General features: G+C 45.6%; 1 protein-coding gene across 1 annotated transcript in view; it reads right to left on the bottom strand.

Moving 5' to 3' along the window:
• LOC117055267 (SET-binding protein-like) overlaps window positions 1-16934 on the bottom strand; it is a 78354-nt gene extending 61420 nt beyond the window's left edge. Inside the window, exons 1-2 of the mRNA XM_033164723.1 lie at window positions 16889-16934; window positions 12119-15643 (exon numbers count right to left, since the gene is read on the bottom strand). Coding sequence (XP_033020614.1) covers window positions 12119-15643; window positions 16889-16934 — 3571 coding nt within the window. The remainder of the gene's footprint in view (window positions 1-12118; window positions 15644-16888) is intronic.
• Between the last annotated feature and the right edge of the window lie 2033 nt (window positions 16935-18967).

Below are 18967 nucleotides of genomic sequence, written 5' to 3'. Positions count from 1 at the left end.
CTGGAGAGTAGGATCCGAACTAACGGCCTCCAGTCAGAATATAGGAGATTCCGATTAAACATCAGGAGGAACTTTCTGACAGTGAGAGCTGATCGACTGTGGAATAGACTTCCTTGGGAGGTGATGAGCTCTCTTTCCTTGGAGGTTGCAGAGGTTGGATGGCCATGGATGCGTTCGTTGAGATTCCTAGGGAAGTTTTTAATCTGTGATATTTTAATGTATTTTAATATTTGTTGGAAGCCGCCCAGAGTGGCTTGGGAGACCCAGCCAGATGGGCAGGGTACAAATAAATTATTATTATTATTATTATTATTATTATTATTATTATTATTATTACATTGCAAGGGGTTGGACTAGTTGACAATTGGTGTCCCTATTCGAGCTATGATATTATAAATTCTTGTGAACTATTTGTCACTATGGCTACTGCCCATTCTGGGCCAAAGCTCCAACAATGCTTCCTTGCTCAGAGAGGTGAACTGGCAGCAGTGGATGGGGAAGGAGTCTCCAAGAATTAGACCTGAGCAGAGGTCTGATGATTATGACCTCTGTCACTGGCCCTAGCACACGGTCACTGGATGAGACCACCTGTCCCCAAAGGATGTGGGCTTCCACATGACAGATACCTCAATGAACATCTAGGCAAATTGTGAAGAACTTACAGAGAACATGCTCTTAACAGGTCACGAGCATCTTCTGTGCAGCTGCTCATGCTGTTCTTTTTCTTTGTATATGGAAGCGATACATAAGCAAGCCCCCTTTCGCAAACAGTGGCTCCTATTTAAGGCTTTATCTTCCAAGGCCTTTCGAGAAGCAAGATAATCCTATGGACCATTTTCTGGTAGGAGTGTGATATTCATCAAGTAAACAATGCCGTCTGGATGAAATGAAGCTGTTTTAAAACTCCCTTGGAAGCATGCTGGGAAGGTGGGGGGGTGGAGGGAGAATCTATAACATCCTCCTGGACAGAAAACACAGGCTGCAATTTTGTCTTCGGAGGTAAAATATTAGGCTATGTGTAATGGATTTGATGCATTTCTAGCTACTAAAAGGGCAAAACTGGTGCTTTCTTCGGGCTATTTATATATATAACTAACACAGCAATGATCCTTCTGGTGAATTTTATATTCCCTCTGAAATCCCTTCGTCGAGCTTCAAAGCAGCGCAAGAGTCAGAAGGTTAGGAAAGTTCTCCTTTGCAAGGGAAAAGGGTTTGACCCACAGCAATGATTTAAAACAAGCATTGTTGCTAACTGCATGACAACAGCACTGCTGCAAAAAGGTCTCGTGTGGATTTGCTAGCTGGGAGAAAGCAGGGCATTCACACACGGGGATGTGTCAACAAGACAGAGTGCATCAATGCTACGTTATGCAAATTCATATTGTAATGTGCTGAGGGCTAATGTCATGGAATGGCCAAGGGCAATTTCACAAGTCGCATAACATCAGCAAGGATTGCCACCAAGGGGACATCCAAGAAGCAACTGCGGCCAATCTTGGCTCTCACAAATGTACTTCTTCACACGTTTTCACTTCTTTATCACATCCAATTAGTACATTATTAGGGATGCGGGTGGCGCTGTGGTCTAAACCACTGAGCCTAGGGCTTGCCAAACAGAAGGTCGGCGGTTCAAATCCCCGCGACTGGGTGAGCCCCCGTTGCTTGGTCCCAGCTCCTGCCCACCTAACAGTTCAAAAGCATGTCAAAGTGCAAGTAGATAAATAGGTACCACTCCGGCGAGAAGGTAAATGGCATTTCCGTGCGCTGCTCTGGTTCTCCAGAAGTGGCTTAGTCATGCTGGCCACATGACCCGGAAGCTGTCTGGGGACAAACGCCGGCTCCCTCGTCCAGTAAAGCAAGATGAGCGTGGCAACCCCAGAGTCATTCGTAACTGGACTTAACTGTCGGGTACCTTTACCTTTATATTACATTATTAGGGGACAAAATGTAGAGCTGTACAGCTTAAAGTCTCCATGTGTAAAGGGGCCCAAAGCACATGAGTTGGAACCCAGGAATGCCAACACTCAGATCTCACCTACACTAAGAACTCAATAGGTGGCCTGGGGCAAATTGTTCTCTGCCATCCCAGAAGACAGGGCTGGAACTAATAGGTTGAAATTGCAATGCAACAGATTTGGGATAGGTTTTAGGAGAAACTTTCTAACAGTACAAAAGTTGTTCATCCATGGAACAGACTGCCCCGGGAAAGTTGACAGAGAATAGCTGCCTTCCTTCTCTCATAATGCTAGAACTGAAGGATATCCAATGAGGCTGAGTGTTGGAAGATTCAGGAGAGACTTAGGAAAGTACTTCTTAGTGCAGAGTTATCAGCTAGTGCTATCACATAGTGCAGAGTTATCAGCTAGGGAATTTGATCCCATGAGGTAGTGTTGACCACCAACTTGGATGACTTTAAGAGAGGATTTGACAAATTCATGGAGATGGAGGAGAAGAAGAAGAAGAAGAGTTTGGATTTGATATCCCGCTTTACCACTACCCTAAGGAGTCTCAAAGCAGCTAACAATCTCATTTTCCCTTCCTCCCCCACAACAAACACTCTGTGAGGTGAGTGGGGCTGAGAGACTTCAGAGAAGTGTCACTAGCTCAAGGTCACCCAGCAGCTGCATGTGGAGGAGCGGGGACGCGAACCCAGTTCACCAGATTATGAGTCCACCACTCTTAACCACAGACCACTTACAAGAAGGGAGAGTGTTGCTGCGCTTATGTCCTCCTTGTGGGTTTCCCAAAGGCATCTGCTGGGCCACTGAGAGAAGAGGATGCTGGACTAGATGGGACACTGGCCTGATTGAGCAGGATCTGCTTATTTACTTGATTACCTCTCTCCAGCTAGATTTTAAAAGTCATGATGGGAAAGGATTGAGAGAGAGCAAGTCACATGCCACAGTTACTCAAGCAGCTTGTTCACATCCTGCAATATTGTTATGAGTTTGTGGGGGCCAGACACCCCTGTGTTATGAGTTTCAGACTCCCCGCCCCCATTGTGAGTTTCTGGGCATCAGACACTGAACCCCTATATTAAGCAAATGTTAACATAAAAGCCAGGCCAGTTTCCTGATAAGGTAATCGCTTGGGAGGTGAGCCATTAGGAGAAAAAAAAGAAATGTGACGAGCCATTAGGAAAGCCAGAGAGAGGGGTAGGTTCCAGACGGCAGATAGTAGACAGGAGGGGCCCCCACCTCAACACCGAGTTAGAAGACAGAGGCAGGGTTTGAATGAGAGTTTTAGGGTTAGCTGTGACGTGAACTAAAGATGGAATGTGGCAGTATGGTAAAGGCAGCAAGCTGGAGAGCAGGTCTGGGTACAATGATGCAGCTTGGATGCAAGGCTGCATCTATGGGAGAGTCAAGACCCTTTTGGGTGATTATGCTGCAAACCACTCACAGGCTCAGGTGGTCTAAAAGGTAAAGGTAAAGGATGACTCTGGGGTTGCGGCGCTCATCTCGCTTTACAGGCCGAGGGAGCCGGCGTTTGTCCGCAGACAGTTTTTCCAGGTCATATGGCCAGCATGACTAAGCTGCTTCTGGTGCAACGGAAACCCGAAACCAGAGCAGCGCACGGAAACGTCGTTTACCTTCCCGCCGAGCGGCACCTATTTATCTACTTGCACTTTTTGGCGTGCTTTCGAACTGCTAGGTTGGCAGGAGCTGTGACCGAGCAACGGGATCTCACCCCGTGGCGAGGATTCGAACCGCCGACCTTCTGATCGGCAAGCCCAAGAGGCTCAGTGGTTTAGACCACAGCGCCACCCGCGTCCCTTCAGGTTGTCTATATTTGTGCAAATAAGTCATATATCATAAACACACAACAGTCTCCACTAGGCCTCATTTCTGCATAAGCGCTTGGAATGCCTGGAATCTTGCACCACTTGGACATTGGAGTGGTGTGCGACAATAATATGGCAGGGAGGATAATAATAATAATAATAATAATAATAATAATAATAATAATAATAATTTATTTGTACCCCGCCCATCTGGCTGGGTTTCCCCAGCCACTCTGGGCTGCTCACAACAGAATATTAATAATAATATTAATAATAATAACAAGGAGTCTCCATCCATTGGCCATAGAAACAGCAGCTTTGGGACCTTGCTTTGCCCCTTCCTACTAGAAAGAACAATTATAAGGACTCTGCAACAAAAGAACTAGCACCTAAGTTTGATTTTTACTCCCCTCCTTCCTTTCCCCACTTTGTGCCCTATCCATTGACTGAGAGCCTGGGGGCAGGGACAGTTGGATTGTTGTAATCAGCTCTGTGAGTCTTTTTTTTTTCTTTTTTGGATGAAGAACACGGTAAAAAAATGGCCAAGTAAATACAAGAGGCTTTCAGTTATTACATTTCATTTCCTTGCACACTCCCGGCAGTTGAAGATAATGCTGAACTGAATTTTCTACCCCATTTTCCAGGGGATCTTTGGTCCTCAGCAAAATGAGGTGTTCTTTTCTAAGAGGAGGGATGAACTTCACTGAGCGTTTCAGTGTGTGGGAAGGTTTGGTTTGCCATACATAAATGAGAGGGTGAGGGTCCCCCCATCCCCCGCTTCTTTTTTAAAAGCTGGCTGAATTGGGGAACCAGATTCAGAGGAACTTCCCAACCAATCTGCATTTCCTTTTGGGGGTGATCTGGAATACCCTCGGATTTTGTTAGTGGGTAGAAGAAGCCCGCTGCTTAAAGCAACGGAGTTGGCCCTGTGAGTCAGTGCCAAGATTGCAAGAGGCCATGAAGGAGATGGAAGCATTGTCCCCAATACACCTTTCCGTGAACTGCAGCTGCGTGGCTCAAATTACCACCAAACATTAGAGGAAAAGAGAGGGATGAAAGCTTGCAGAGAGATAACGGTTCCAAGGTCTTGAGAGGAGCACCTGTTGTAAGTGGTACTGACACCAGGGAGCAATTAGCAATTTCTGTGAACTGCGGTGGGAATATCGCATTTCGATTTGACCTGTTTCACATTCGTTATGTATGCACAGAACATGGAGGCAATGCTTGGCACAGGGCTTAATATAGAAATGTGCAGAAAGGTCTCCACGCACAACATGAAGCATATTGAGATAATCACAAAAGGTTGGAATCCTGCTGAATGCCACCAGTGTATTTCCTAAACTGTCCCACCCATTTGCCTGCATGAAGCTGAGCAGTAGAGTGCAGATAAAACGAAATTATGGGCACCACCCAGCTGCCGCTAAGCACTTTTAAGTTCTATCGGTCTCAGTGGGATAGATTTAACACTCCTTACTCAGAATCAAATCTAATTTTGCCACCCTCTAAATGGGCCTGCAGCCAATCACGGCTCCCTGACAGGTATGCCTGAATGATATATGTGCTTTGTAAAAGCTCACATCCTGAAAGCCTGCCCAAATAAGCAGGATTTGGAGAAGTTCTCCAAGATGCCCAGGTGTTGTCAACTCTCCAGAATTGCGAGCACCATAAATTTATTTTATGTCGGTGAGTTTCTGGCTATGACAGCTGGAGATAAAATACCTTGCTGATCTGTTCAAAAAATGGCTCAGTGTATCAAACAACAGATTTCTTGATTTTTAAACAGTGTATCAGGAGTTTGGGAACAGCTCCTACCTTCTCAACAGCACTAACCAAAATTTGATACAGAAGATATACTACTGCAGAAGGTTGATCAATTCAACGAGCAATGGTTTTATTCTGCATGTTTCGTTATGGTTAATAATTGCCTACCAATTAAAAGCTGGAAATTTACACCTAGGTAAATAATTGGTTGAGCTGGACTTTTTAATTATGCCATCTGTAAGGACAACTGCCAGGTTTTAATTAAGTTGTTCTATATTGATTTATTTTTTTATTCTGGTTTACTTCCTTGCATTCAGTTTGCATTGATTTCCGCTTAATTCCGTTTTATTCCTCATTGCATTTGATATAGTACGTTCATCTCCCTTGCGTTATACTGTCTTAAACTTGAGCTTGAACTTTCCTATAGGAGGTGGCCAACAGCTCACCTTTCTGCACTCTTCCTGATGATCTACGTCAGAGGTCGGCAACCTCCAGCCCATGGGCTGGATGCAGCCCATGAAGACCGTTTTACCAGCTCACGAGCTACCCGCTCACTGAGCCGCCCGCTCGGCAAGTCCCCTGCATGACATGCTAAACCGGCACAGCGTGGTGCGGGGACTTGCCAAGTGGTGCCGGAAATGGCTAAGCATGCCCAGACACCAAAAATCGCGTCACGTACATGCGCAGACGCGATTTCTGGCATCGCACTGTGGATGTCCGGCCCACGGGTGATCTCTGTGGGAATGATCCAGCCCATGGCCAGAAAACCTTGCCTACCCCTGGTCTAAGTTGACACATGGATGTTGGACTCCAGGAAGTGGTAATCTCAGGTAGTTCCATGGCAGGTGATATTTTACCCTTTTATTGGGGATGGGGAACAAAACTTTCCCTGTTGTAGGCTTTCCTAACAGATTAGCAGTACATGTGAGAGGTAGGTTCAAGCCCAGCCCACTGATAAGGCTAAGTGAGGCATTCGTCTCAAGTAATAGAAGCCCAAGAGGCAGCACTCGCCTCTGCCACCAGCAGAGAAGCATCCCAGGCAGCCACACCAATTTCCGCCGTTATTTCATAAGTACTGCCAAAATTTTGCAAGATCTCGCAGAGTGCATGAGATCTCGCGAGACTTTAACAGTATCTTGCAAGATCTCACCAGAAGTCGATGTGCCACAGGTACTTTGTGGGTGCTGCTAGGCAAAACAAGTAAAGAGAGGCACAGCGCCAGTGCCAGGGGGTCATATACCCAATTCGCCATTCCGCTCCTGGGTAGGTTCACCTGTATATGTGAACTGAATCGGATCTCTTGCCCATCCCTACCTGAGAGCCTAGCCTGTTACCTCCACTGGATCTGTCTGCCATGTCACAGTGACGTCAACACCGTGTGTTCCGTGTCACTGTTATCACACAGCAGGTTTTAGACCGCCCACCTAGAGGAAAACAGCTCTCTTAACTCATTACCAACCCACACCTCTGCCTCCAAACTGTATTGCCCTTTCTAGCACTGCCTCGCTGACGGTGACCTGGACTTCTGCAATTAGCATTAATTCATGTGCGAGAAAGTGCAGATTTGTTGCTGCTGGAAAGAAAAAAGGGAGGTGACAAAGAAGGCGGAGGAAGAAGGCAGCTGTAATGCAGAGTTCGTAATGCTTTTCACTGAAGCAGAAAATTAGGGAGTTAGGTAGGAGCCAAAGAGTCATCTAGTCCAACCCCCTGGAATCACAGTGAAAGAATCCCTAGCTACCTTAGTGTGGATGAGCTCTATGCATGTACATTGATACCTGAATAAGACCCCTTGTCATTTGAAGTCCGGAAGGTGGCAACATGAGACTGGGCTTTTTCTGCACTGTCTCCCTGTTTATGGAATGCTCTCCCCAGGGAGGCTCGCCTGGTGCCTTCCTTGTATATCTTTAGATGCCAGGCAAAAATGTTCCTCTTCAACTAGGCGTTTGGCTGAATAATATTCTACAGCCTTTTAAATGTGGGTTGTTTTTTTGGGGAGGTATTGTTTCATTGTTTCTGCTTTAACTATTTATTTGTGCTTTCATCTTGTGTTTTTATATTGTGAACTGCTCTGGGATCTTTTGATGAAGGGCATTATATAAATCTTAATAATAATAATAATAATAATAATAATAATAATAATAATAATAATAATAATAAGGGAAGGCTGATCACCGAAGAATTGATGCTTTTCAATTATGTTGCTGGAGGAGACTCTTGAGAGTCCCATGGACTGCAAGAAGATCAAACCTATCCATTCTCAAAGAAATCAGCCCTGAGTGCTCACTAGAAGGACAGATCCTGAAGTTGAGGCTCCAGTACTTTGGCCACCTCATGAGAAGAGAAGACTCCCTAGAAAAGACCCTGATGTTGGGAAAGATGGAGGGCACAAGGAGAAGGGGACGACAGAGGATGAGATGGTTGGACAGTGTTCTCGAAGCTACTAACATGAGTTTGGCCAAACTGCGAGAGGCAGTGAAGGATAGGCGTGCCTGGCGTGCTCTGGTCCATGGGGTCACGACGAGTCGGACACCACTGAACAACAACAACAACAACAAATGTGGGATGTGCATATGTGAGGGAGTGGTTCTTGCCGAGTGTACACGTGATGGGTAAACCAGGAGCTGCTGCTGCGTAATGTGTGAAACCATCCCAGCTACAGGCAAGTCAAGTGAAGAAACGCTGGCGGCAATTCTTGTTTAAGGACAAGAGTCCGAAGAAAATGTTGCGCCGCGGGCTCAGACAATCATAACCAGACAATCATAGAGTTTAATGAGCGCTCTTGGCTCCTGATTTTCCTGGCAGAGCTCGTTTTAGTTTTAATATATTTTTCTTTTCCTCCTTGTATAGTACAAAGTATGGCTCTGGTTAGCTAAACGCTGATGACTTTTCCATCCAAATAATGCTTTTGACAATGAACAAACCAAGCTCATAATCCGCAGCTCGATGGATTAGATCATGGAGAGCCCCACATATTTGCAGACATGAAAATAAACACAAAGTTGTTTGGGTTTTTTTAAAAAAAGAAGAAGAAGCTGGAACGGCAAACCCAGTCTAGTTAGAGCTCAAGCAAAGATGACTTTTTTCTGTTCATGAGTAACTGTTGTATTTTTACACCCTCTGAAGAATCTTTGCAATTTTACTGGTTCCCTTGCTTTCAGAGACTCTCTCCTGTAAGGCACAATACTTTGCACACATTCATCACAGACCGTTAAGTGACGTTTTTGAGTGTTGACCATTTTCTCTGAAAGTGGGACGTGCGAATTGCTACTTGGCGGAGATGACAGAGAACTGCAGCAATAAATGCCAAATGTCACCACACGGAGGAGCATTGGGAAGGCATTTTCATTGTTAATAAACAATGAGGGAAAAGTCGCCTAATGGTAGATTTGCCATGTCATTTTATTTTTATTTTTATTTTTGTGTAAGGATTCGGCTGGAGGTTTTGCTAAACTGTTTTTCTTCACCGCGAGAAACTGGGAGGTGGCGGAACAGGTCCTGGCCACGTGACCCTGCATTAGCTATTAGTTTCATAGATGCGATTTGTTCCTTACAAGTACAAAGTACATCAATCCGGGATCCTGAATTGGTTTAAATAAGACTAAAAAAGAAAAAAAGAAAAACTTAGATGGAAACTTTCCTTCTATATATTTTGCAGGGGAATGGCTGATATCCAAACACACACCTAGTAATCATAATTATTTTGTACTTGGAGAACTGTTCCCGAGTACATGCAAATGTGTGAATAGGCTTTAAGGGATAGAAACCTTGGCCTAGAGACATCACGGTGACCCGTGAAGGCCAAATGGGATTATTTCAAGACAGGAAGAGGGTTTTACTCTTTAATTTCTATTTCTCTCTTGATAACTGAGACCAGGACAACTGATATCTGCTGTGTGGCCTGGACCAGCACTTGACATGCAGCCGTTGCTAGGCAACCGCAACAGAGGCTCTCCTTTTCTCTTCGGCCTAGCAAAAAGGGCTAGGCCTGAATGAGGCACTGGCGGGAAATCTAGTTAGGAGGGAGAGGTGGTGAACAGTCTGGACCGCGTCCGCACACAGGTGTCCGCAGCATTTGCTATCCTGCTAAGAATTCAGAAGCATGGCCCCATTTATCAGTTGCAATTCCCCCCCAACGCTTCCAACTTCCATGTTTTCATCTTGTATAAGTTTTTCTCCCTCTCTCATAACGCTAGAAGCCTTGGACATCCAAGGAAGTTGAATGTCGGAAGATTTAGGACAGATGAAAGACAATAGGCCTACTTCCTCATGCAGCGGACAGTCGAACTATGGAACTCGTTCCATCTCTGGACTGGGATGTCTTTCAAAGAGGATTAGACAAATTCATTGAGGAGAGGGCTATTAATGGCTACTAGCCACGATGGCTATGCTCTGCCTCCACAACTGGTGGCAGAAATGCTTCCGAATATCATTTTCTGGAAACCATGGGCGGGGAGAGGGCTCTTGTGCTCATGTTTGGCTCCCTGGTTTCCCTCAGGCATTAGGTTGACCACTATGAGAGCAGGATGCTGGACTAGATGGGCCATTGGCCTGATCCAGTAGGCTCCTCTTATGTTCTTATGCTAGATCAGGGCAAAGGCCCATCTAGTTCAGCATCTTGCTTTCGTAGTGGCCAGCTCCATCCATATGGGAAGCCTGGAAGCAGGTCCTGACATAGCTGTCAACTTTTCCCTTTTCTTGCGAGGAATCCTATTCGGAATAAGGGAACTTCCCTTTAAAAAAGGGAAAAGTTGACAGCTATGGGTCTTGAGCACAACAGCGTTCTCCCCACCTGCATTCTCCCCCACAAATACTGTCTCCTATAGTGGAGACAGAGAATATGGCCATTGCATTAGGCGTGTAAGATGCAAGCTCTGTTGAAGGCGTTTTCTCAGCAGCGGTGGAAATTTAAAGGTTCCCAAAGCCGAAGGGAATCACATAAGTTTCAGCTCAAGACAAAAACACATTCCCCTGTAACACAACAATAAGAGCAATAAGAGATTGCTAGGAACTTAAGTGATCTTAGGGTCACAGCATGAGTCATGGAGTTTCACAAGGCTCCTTGGAGGTGGCCGATAAAAATGTCTCCCTAAGTTGAACAATTTGAGTAGCAAGTAGAGAAACCACCACACAATCACTCCCAAGCACTTAGCCCAACCTACCTCAAAGCATGAACTGGCTCCTTAAACCCTCACTTTTTAAGGTAATTTGCCTGACAAAACACATGAATGCAGGCACCCCAAGCCTTAGACCAGGGATGAGGAACTTGTAAGCATCTACTGACTACCTTTTTTGTGTTTTCTTGACTGCTAGGCTTATGCAGAAAATTAAGAAAACATATTTCCATAATCGTTACACGATGCTCTCTGATTTTAAACTTTTACATGTTTTTAATTATATATACATATTGTCGGAAACTGCTTTGTTATGAGACAGCAATGAATAAACATTGTTATGAATAAATAGTAATAAATAAATGGTGGCATCTGTTATCTCTTTACCCACAAACCTGTTTATGTGAGAGCAGTGGCTCTGTCACGGTTGGGGTTCGAGGACCAAGCACAGGGCCAGAAAGCTTGGGGAGCCAGTGACTACCAGAGAACACAGTTGAGACAGAGTGGCGGTCATTGTTGCCATCTGGGGAAATGAAGATGGCGGGTGCGACTGGCTGTGTAATGCGATTTCTAAACTGCAAAGAGCTTCACGCCCACAAGTAGAGGAGGCGCTTCTTTTCAGATCCTGGTCCTCCTCAAACTGGAGGGTGAAAGTGCTTAGTATGCTCACCCCCTCTCTATCTGCTCGAGTGTTTTACATGCAAACAGAACAACCAACAGGGGGACTGGAGAAGACACATAGGGAACTATCCTGACTTGCCTGGACTTGCCTCCAGAATCACAGATTGATTTATGAAGCTGATGGTGAAGCTGTCTTAAACTGAGTCATCTAGCTCTTTACTACCTACTCTGAGTGCCAGTTCTCCGAGGTTTCAGGTAGAGGGCCTTTCCCTGCTCCTATCACCTGGAAATGCCAGGTATTCAACCCGGGGCATTCTGCATGTAGATCATGTATTCTACTACCAAGCAATGACAAACTGTCTTACTGGTTTAGCTGCACATGGACTTCTGCACTAAAACAGTCTCTTGGAGTGAGCTCACTATGCAATTTAGGAGTACCCTGCCCACCGGAGAATCATCATGTTCAAGCCTGCAACCAGGACTCTCCATCAGATGGCCAACACCAGCTGCCCTTGGTTCCTCCGCTCCCAGAACTGTCTCCTGCCGTGACTGTTTCACATGGGCACCATGTTGCTTCATTTTCTAGCAACAGCAATAACACCATCCAAAGAGAGTAGGTACCAGCTTATAATCTTCTTCCCTTTGCCCCTCCTGTGATGTGTCTACATGGCTCTAAACCATTATTTTAAATAATCAACCACCCTGAGTGCATTGACAGAACAGCAGTATACAAAATGTCATAAATAAACATCAAATAACAAGCATCAAAACACCCAGCTGCAAGGAAAATAAACACATTAAAAACGGCACTGAGGGGAAATATGTATTTTCAGATTCCTACCTGAAGCTGTCAGTGAGTCATAGCAGCTCCTGTCCTTCCTGCTTGTTCTGAAGGTCTGGAGGTCCTTCTCCCTGTATGTTTCGAACCCTTCGAAACTTCTCCTTTTGCTCCCATCATTGTCCCGCTTTTCGCTGACGGAATTCATCTCGCCAAAGACGTCCAGGGACTCGGACCGTGCGCTGCTGTCAGTGTTCCCAGAATACCTCTTCATGCAAGAGTCCATGGGATCATTGCTTGAGTTACTTTTATCCTTGCTCTGCACCCACTGCTGGGTGTCAGAGAGAGACAACGTAGACAAGGTATCCACTTCGAAGTTGCTCTTGGAAACCTTGTGCCCACTGGTTTCGCAATGCTGGTGCTTCTGTTTCTCCTTATACTTGCTCTTCTCCGCCAGCAAGGAGAGCTCTTTGTCGGAGACGTTTAATCTGTCACTGACCGAATGGCTGGTGAAGCCAGTGGACTTGCTTGCGAAGAGACTGCTCAGGTCGTCGTGAGCCCCCAATATCCGCTCGTCCTTGTGTTTGTGCTTATGTTTGTGTTTCCTTTTGTGAAGTCGGCCACTGGGTATGCTTGTCCCTGCAGCCTTCGGAGAGGTCAGGGAAGAATGCACATCCCCAAGGCCAATCCCTACCGGTGTCTGCAGGTGGACCCCATGCTTCACTTTATGCTTGGCAGTATTGGGCATCTTCATGTGAGAGCTTGTGTGGAACTGGGGAGGAGGCACGGTGGGCCTCATGAATGGGGAAGCTGCTCCGAGTGTGTGAGACAAGTACAAAGGAGCAGGATACTGACTGTAGTAGCCAAGGTTCATCATAGGCATTGATGTGTAAGGCATTCCATAGGGTGCATAGTAACTCCCACTGGGAATAGGGTAACCAAACCCTTGTAAGAAAGGCACCTTCGTCATGGTGTCATTGGTTTTGGCAGGTCTACCACGCTTCTTTTTAGACTTCATGTCGGACGTCCTGCGAAGATACAGCAAAGGGTCATACTGGATATATGGCATAGGGTAATAATGATCAAAGTTAATCCTGAAAATGCTGGGATACGGATTCTCGTGGTAAAATGTGTAGCTACGGTGAGAAATCCTGAACACTTGGAACTTGCTGATGAGCTCTTCCAGGTCTGCAAGGAACTGGAGGTCATCTCTGTTCTGCAGGTTCTTCCTCTTCCTCTTGTGCTTTGGCTTCTTCATAGTCTCATGAGCGAGAAAGTTATCAACGATGAGATGCTTCTGCCGGTGACTGTGCCTGTTCTTAGTGCTGGTGTCAGACTGAATGACCTCTGGATTGTCCAGGCTGCAGAAGTCGAATGAGTATCTTCTGCGAGATTCCGAAGTCTTCTCCGCTTGGTCGGACGTGCTGTTGTTGTCGGTACCGATCCCACTGTCGCTCGGTATAGTTTCCTCGCTGTGGGATTCGCTCACCGGAGACAGCGTGACCTCTTTCAGGGAACCTATATCGCAAAGGTGGGAAGGAGAATTCGCCATGAGCCTGGGTGGGGACAGCTTCCAAGTCCCGCCGTGTATTCCTTTCTGGGTTTTTGTGGGAAGAGCGCTGATGGGCTGTAGATTTGGCATAGTCTTTAACTCTGAAAAATTCATTTCAGTGCTGGCAGGGCTAAGGCTGCCGTTAGAGCCCACTAACTGCGTCGAGAGCGGATGGACGGCTGCTGGTGATGATGATGCCACAAGTGACTGCAAGGTAGAAGGCACTGCTGGGTTTTCTGGCTGGCTGGATACGGGCCTCAAATGTTTCATGGCTGTCTTCGGGTCTTCCAGTGGGGGCTGCAGCTCGGATCTCGGCTTTCTTCCCCTTTTCTTACCAATGTAGATAGTCCCCTTCTTGCTAACGTTTATCTGCTTCCCAAGTCTTGCATCGATGGTGGGAGCCCCCGTGTTGGCTGGCGGCTGCGTTTTCATCTTCAGAGCTATGCTACTCGAGCAAGATAAGATCTGGCTCAAAAGGTTTTTCCTCTTGAGGCTCTTCATTTTGTTAATGGTCTTGATGGTCTTCTTATCAAGAACACCAAGCTTGCCAACCTTCTTGTGAAATTTCAGCTCGCTGATGGTGTTAGTATCTTCCCCGGGGGCCATCTGGGCTAACTTCACCAAGTTCCTCCGCCTCTTCCTCTTCTTCGTGCCAGGAAATTCCCGACTGATTGGGCTGACTGGGCTGGTGGATGTTCCTTCGTGGATGGTTTCGACAGTGAGCAAAGGCTGTTTCTTTGGTCGCCCCCTCTTCTTCTTGATGGGAGTAATCACAGTAAGACTGTCTGTATTGGTATACAGAGGACTGGATGGTGTTATGGGATAAGCTGAGGGAGGTTCTACCATCAGTTTCTCAGGGAGTCCTAGAGATGGTTCCCGGAGCACATTTTTAGGTTTGCTACATGTCCACCTTCGCTTTGCTGCAAACTTTGGGTGCTGAACCTCCGGCTGCTTGCAAGGTGTCGGGGCATTGTGTGTAACGGAAGCAGACGTCACGTGTGTCACTGAAGCAGACGTCACAACTGCGGACTTTCTGAGCCTGGTGGCGTTGGTCGCGGGAGATTTGCTGACTATCTCATTGCTTTCCAATGGTACCAACGGAGGCTCGCTTTCCATTGCTTTCCCTTGCTTTGTAACTCGCAGGTCTTTCTTGCACACCTCTGCCTGTGCATTAGTCATGCTGGCTACATTGCTGCTCACAGGATGCCCGGAAGGAGAGGTTTTCTCTGGGACACTCTTGTCGACAACGGCTTTTGCAGACTGCCGTTTCTTCCTTTTGTGACCAGGTGTCTCCACTACTGGAGTCTTGATTGGAATAGTAATCCGTACGTGACTCGAATCGTTTTCAGAAGTGTTGGCAGAATGAGGGCTTTGCCTGGGGGGTGATGGCTTGGTTGAGCTGGATTCCTTCTTCCCTTCCATGCTGTCATGGGTTTTGGCTTCAAATGACTTCTGAGGATTTTTCACCCATTCTATGTCTGCATTTTGGATGGTTTGGTTGATCAAGTCTTTCTTACTGGATTTCTTCTTTGTGCTGCCAGTGGGTTGGTTGACGGCGTCTACCTGTCCCTCTCCCTCTTGACTCAATAGGGGTGAAAAACCATTGCAATCAGACAGTTTGTTTGGCTGGGAAGTTGCGCTGAGACTATTTGACCCTGGGACTTCACTGCATGCTGCAAAGTCTTTATTATTACCATTTGACAACTGAGCCCAGGTGCTGCTGGCGTTAGATTTCTTCACTTGGGACTTGCTGAAAGATACAGTGGGCTCCGAACCAGGGATCTTGGTGGCTTCTCGGTGTGGCTCTGGGGCAATGAAGCAGGCTTGAGGAGCTGGCGCAGATTCAGAGCTCACTGACCAGTCGAGATGATGCTGGTTGTTGCTTTTTTGCTGGTGCCGCAATTTTAAGGTGTCACTGGTGAAGTCTTGCTGGAGAATGGGATCATAGTGCACAGCAGAATGCTTTTGTAGTCTGTCATAAACCTGGGAATGAGAAAAAGATGAAAGAAGGGAGAAAAAGTTAGGGCTTCTGATCCCTGAAAAGAATTTACCAGAATGGGTTTTTCTTTTCTTGCAAAACAAAAACAAAACAAACAAACCCACCATATAATAAACATTCTTATCTTAAATATATATTTTAGGAAATAAGCAACTTGTGGGTCTTTGGACCGCAATAAATACAGCGGTACCTTGGGAGTCGAATGGAATTTGCTCCAGAACTCCGTTTGACTTCCAAAACGTTCGGAAACCAAGGTGCAGCTTCCGATTGGCTGCAGCAAGCTCCCGCAGCCAAGCGGAAGCCGCGTCAGACATTCGTGTTCCAAAGAACGTTCGAAAACCGCAACAATCATTTCTGGTTTTCAATCGTTTGGGGGCCAAAACGTTTGACTCCCAAGTCATTTGAAAACCAAGGTACGACTGTAATTGTTTGTTCTGTTTGTAAAACAGGGGCTATGTACAGAACAGAACATAGCTGGCCTGGGACCACTTAAAACAGCACCCTTCTATTCTTTATGTCCCTATGCACTGGAAGAACATACTTTCTAGAGAGAGAGGATGCCTATCCTTTCCATGGTGAGATATCTATGACTATACTTTCTACGATGAAAGAGATGGAAGGACCTTTATCCTGAGTGTTACAAGAATTCATGCTCCAAATTGGAAAAAAAAAGAGAGAGCGAGAGTTCGGCACAAATCCAAAGCTTGCTGTCACATTCTCTTGACACAGCAGATCCATTAAAAAACAAAACAACCCCCTGAAATATCCTGGCTCCCATTCGCCTTTCTTTTCCTAATTCCATTATTTCCATTATTTCAGAAGACTTTACAAGAGCTAGCATAGCATTTTCTCATTTAAAGGTAGCATTTTAGAAAAAGAGAAAAAAAGAGGAGAGATGCTGCAGACCAGGGATGGGCAGGAGGTAGACTGGAATCTGGTCTTGGTTGGCAAGGATTTCCGATTCCCAGTTGCTTAACAATAAACACACAAAATGACCACCCCCAACACCCGAAATTGTATTCTTGAAATTAAGAAAGCTTGCAGGAAGGACACCAGGAGTGAAAGGATTGAGTCTAATCCTGGTGCTCAAAAATGCTCGTGTTAGTCACTTTACACCTGGCACCAACTAACGGATTTCAGTATTCTAGTAAAAAGGAACAAGCAAAGGTATATCCTGCAGGCTGACATGTGTCCACCACCCCAGCTACAGAGAAATGAAATGACAGCAGGCACAGTGGTTAGAGCAACCCTCTCCCAGTCCATTCAGATATGTTGGTCCTACTGCTCCCGTCAACCAGGTTGGAGGTTAGATTTTCAGTTACCACCATTCCCGTCAAGTTGCCCTCTTTTGGATTGGACCAAATCTGACCTATTTCACAGCCCTGAATTTCAGGTTCTTCCTCCAGAATCCAGGTTCCTGCTTTCTACCCTGATACCACGAGATTCTCTTAAGTTTCCTCATACTTGTCAAGGCTGATATCATTTGGGGCGAGTGCATGTGCGGGGAGGATAGAGATATTTCCGTGTGCTTGACTGCTGCATGTAACCGCAGATCCTGTGGCTCAGAGCAGTTGAGTTTCATTAGCTGCAACTGATACGTGTAGACTGTTTACTCAGAATAACTGCACAGCGAGCTGAAATTAATGCACTCAGAGTGCATTTTTGCTCCCAGTGTCTCCATCTGGCTCTCCGCCTGATCCTGTTGCTCCTAATGTTTTGGCTTCTCTTTTGCCCCGCTGGGTGAACTGCACTGTCAAAAGGCAGGGAGGAGAACAAACACAAAAGCAACAGCCAGCATGCCAAAGTAATGAGAGAGATAGACTTTAAAACAACCACCACCAGCAGATTGGGTAGACAGGCTAGATGGCAGCCAGTGATTTGCAGTACAGCGCACAAGTGGCTAAGCTTTGATTCAGGAAGTGGTCTGCTGCAAGTCTCACCACCACCAAAAATTCAACAAGTGGCTTGAGATGAAGTCCCTATCTCCTTGCCTTCCTAGCCCACCACTGCTCCCTTCATGCGCTTTAAACTTTTAAGAAGTGGCAAAAAGCTTCCGTTCATATGTGTGAGTGCTGTCCACGTCTTCAGTCCACATATGAACCGATTGCTTACAGGACGCAGACTTTGTTTGGATAGATATATAGATATTTGGAATGAGTTTCTACTGAATAGGGTAGGTTATTAATAATCATATGCATATTAGCATATATCTATAGCTATACATCATCTATCTATCTATCTATCTATCTATCGCTATATATCTTCTGAGGCCCTCCTTCATGTGCCTCCTTCTTAAGAGGTCCAGAGGGTGACAACACTAGAACAGGGCCTTTTCTGCTGTGTTCCCCATCTGTGGAATGCTCTCCCCAGGGAGGTTCGCCTGGCACCTTTATTATACACATTTAGCACTAGGCAAAAAACGTTCCTTTGGTTGATCTGATTTACATCCTATGCCCTTAATTTTTTTTTTGGGGGGGCTATTGGGTGGTATTATTATTATTATTATTATTATTATTATTATTATTATTATGTATTTTGTGGTTTTATATCTTGATTTTTTCTGTGATAAATTTATCAATCAACCAATCAATCAATATCACATTTCTTCTTCTTTCCTTTTTCACTTTATTTTGAAAAAAAACACACACTTGAAATACTACTACTACTACTACTACTAATAGTGGCAAAAAGCTTGTCCTGACTAGGGAGCAGTAAATCACTTGTGAGGTGAACAGATCAGCAATAAGGTATTCCTGTTAAAACAACTGCCATGACCGTTGCATATTGGTCCAACATGTTGAACTGAAGTTTACAATGGGGAAGTGTTTAAGTGGCTGGGTCAATGGCTGCTGTTTATAATTCTGTCACATCTAGCAAAAGGATCAGTTTTTTGGGTGTGTGGGAGCTGGGGGGGTGGTGGTATCCCAGTATGTATTGGGGTGGGTGGGAATCTGCCAAAACTAGATCTGCTGATGGTTTCAAGTCCTGGCATGGAGGGTTTGCTCAAACCACGGTTTCCCACTTCAAACGTAATAGCAAACTATGGTTTGATGAAACCAGGAAGTAACCTATTAAGTACTATGCATGAAAGAGAAGGAAGACACGTTGAGCCCATAGGTCCATGAGTTGGTCCATGAGTTGGAGAGTCATCTGAATTCAGCCATTATCAACTTGCGCTTTCCTCAGAATTTATTGTATGTATTGGCCACACCGAATCTTTCAATTTCTCTCAAAATTTCACTTTAGAGGGCAGCTCTAGCAATATCCAGAAACTACCTACTGCGGCAAATGCTACCACTCTTAACATTTTAAAATCCTCAATGTTCTCTCCAAGCAGGGATCTTCAAAAGTGACTCAATGT

Source organism: Lacerta agilis, chromosome 11, assembly GCF_009819535.1.
Source record: "Lacerta agilis isolate rLacAgi1 chromosome 11, rLacAgi1.pri, whole genome shotgun sequence".
NCBI lineage: Eukaryota > Metazoa > Chordata > Lepidosauria > Squamata > Lacertidae > Lacerta > Lacerta agilis.
Note: the sequence above shows the minus strand (reverse complement) of the source record. Positions and strands in the feature narration are given on the sequence as shown.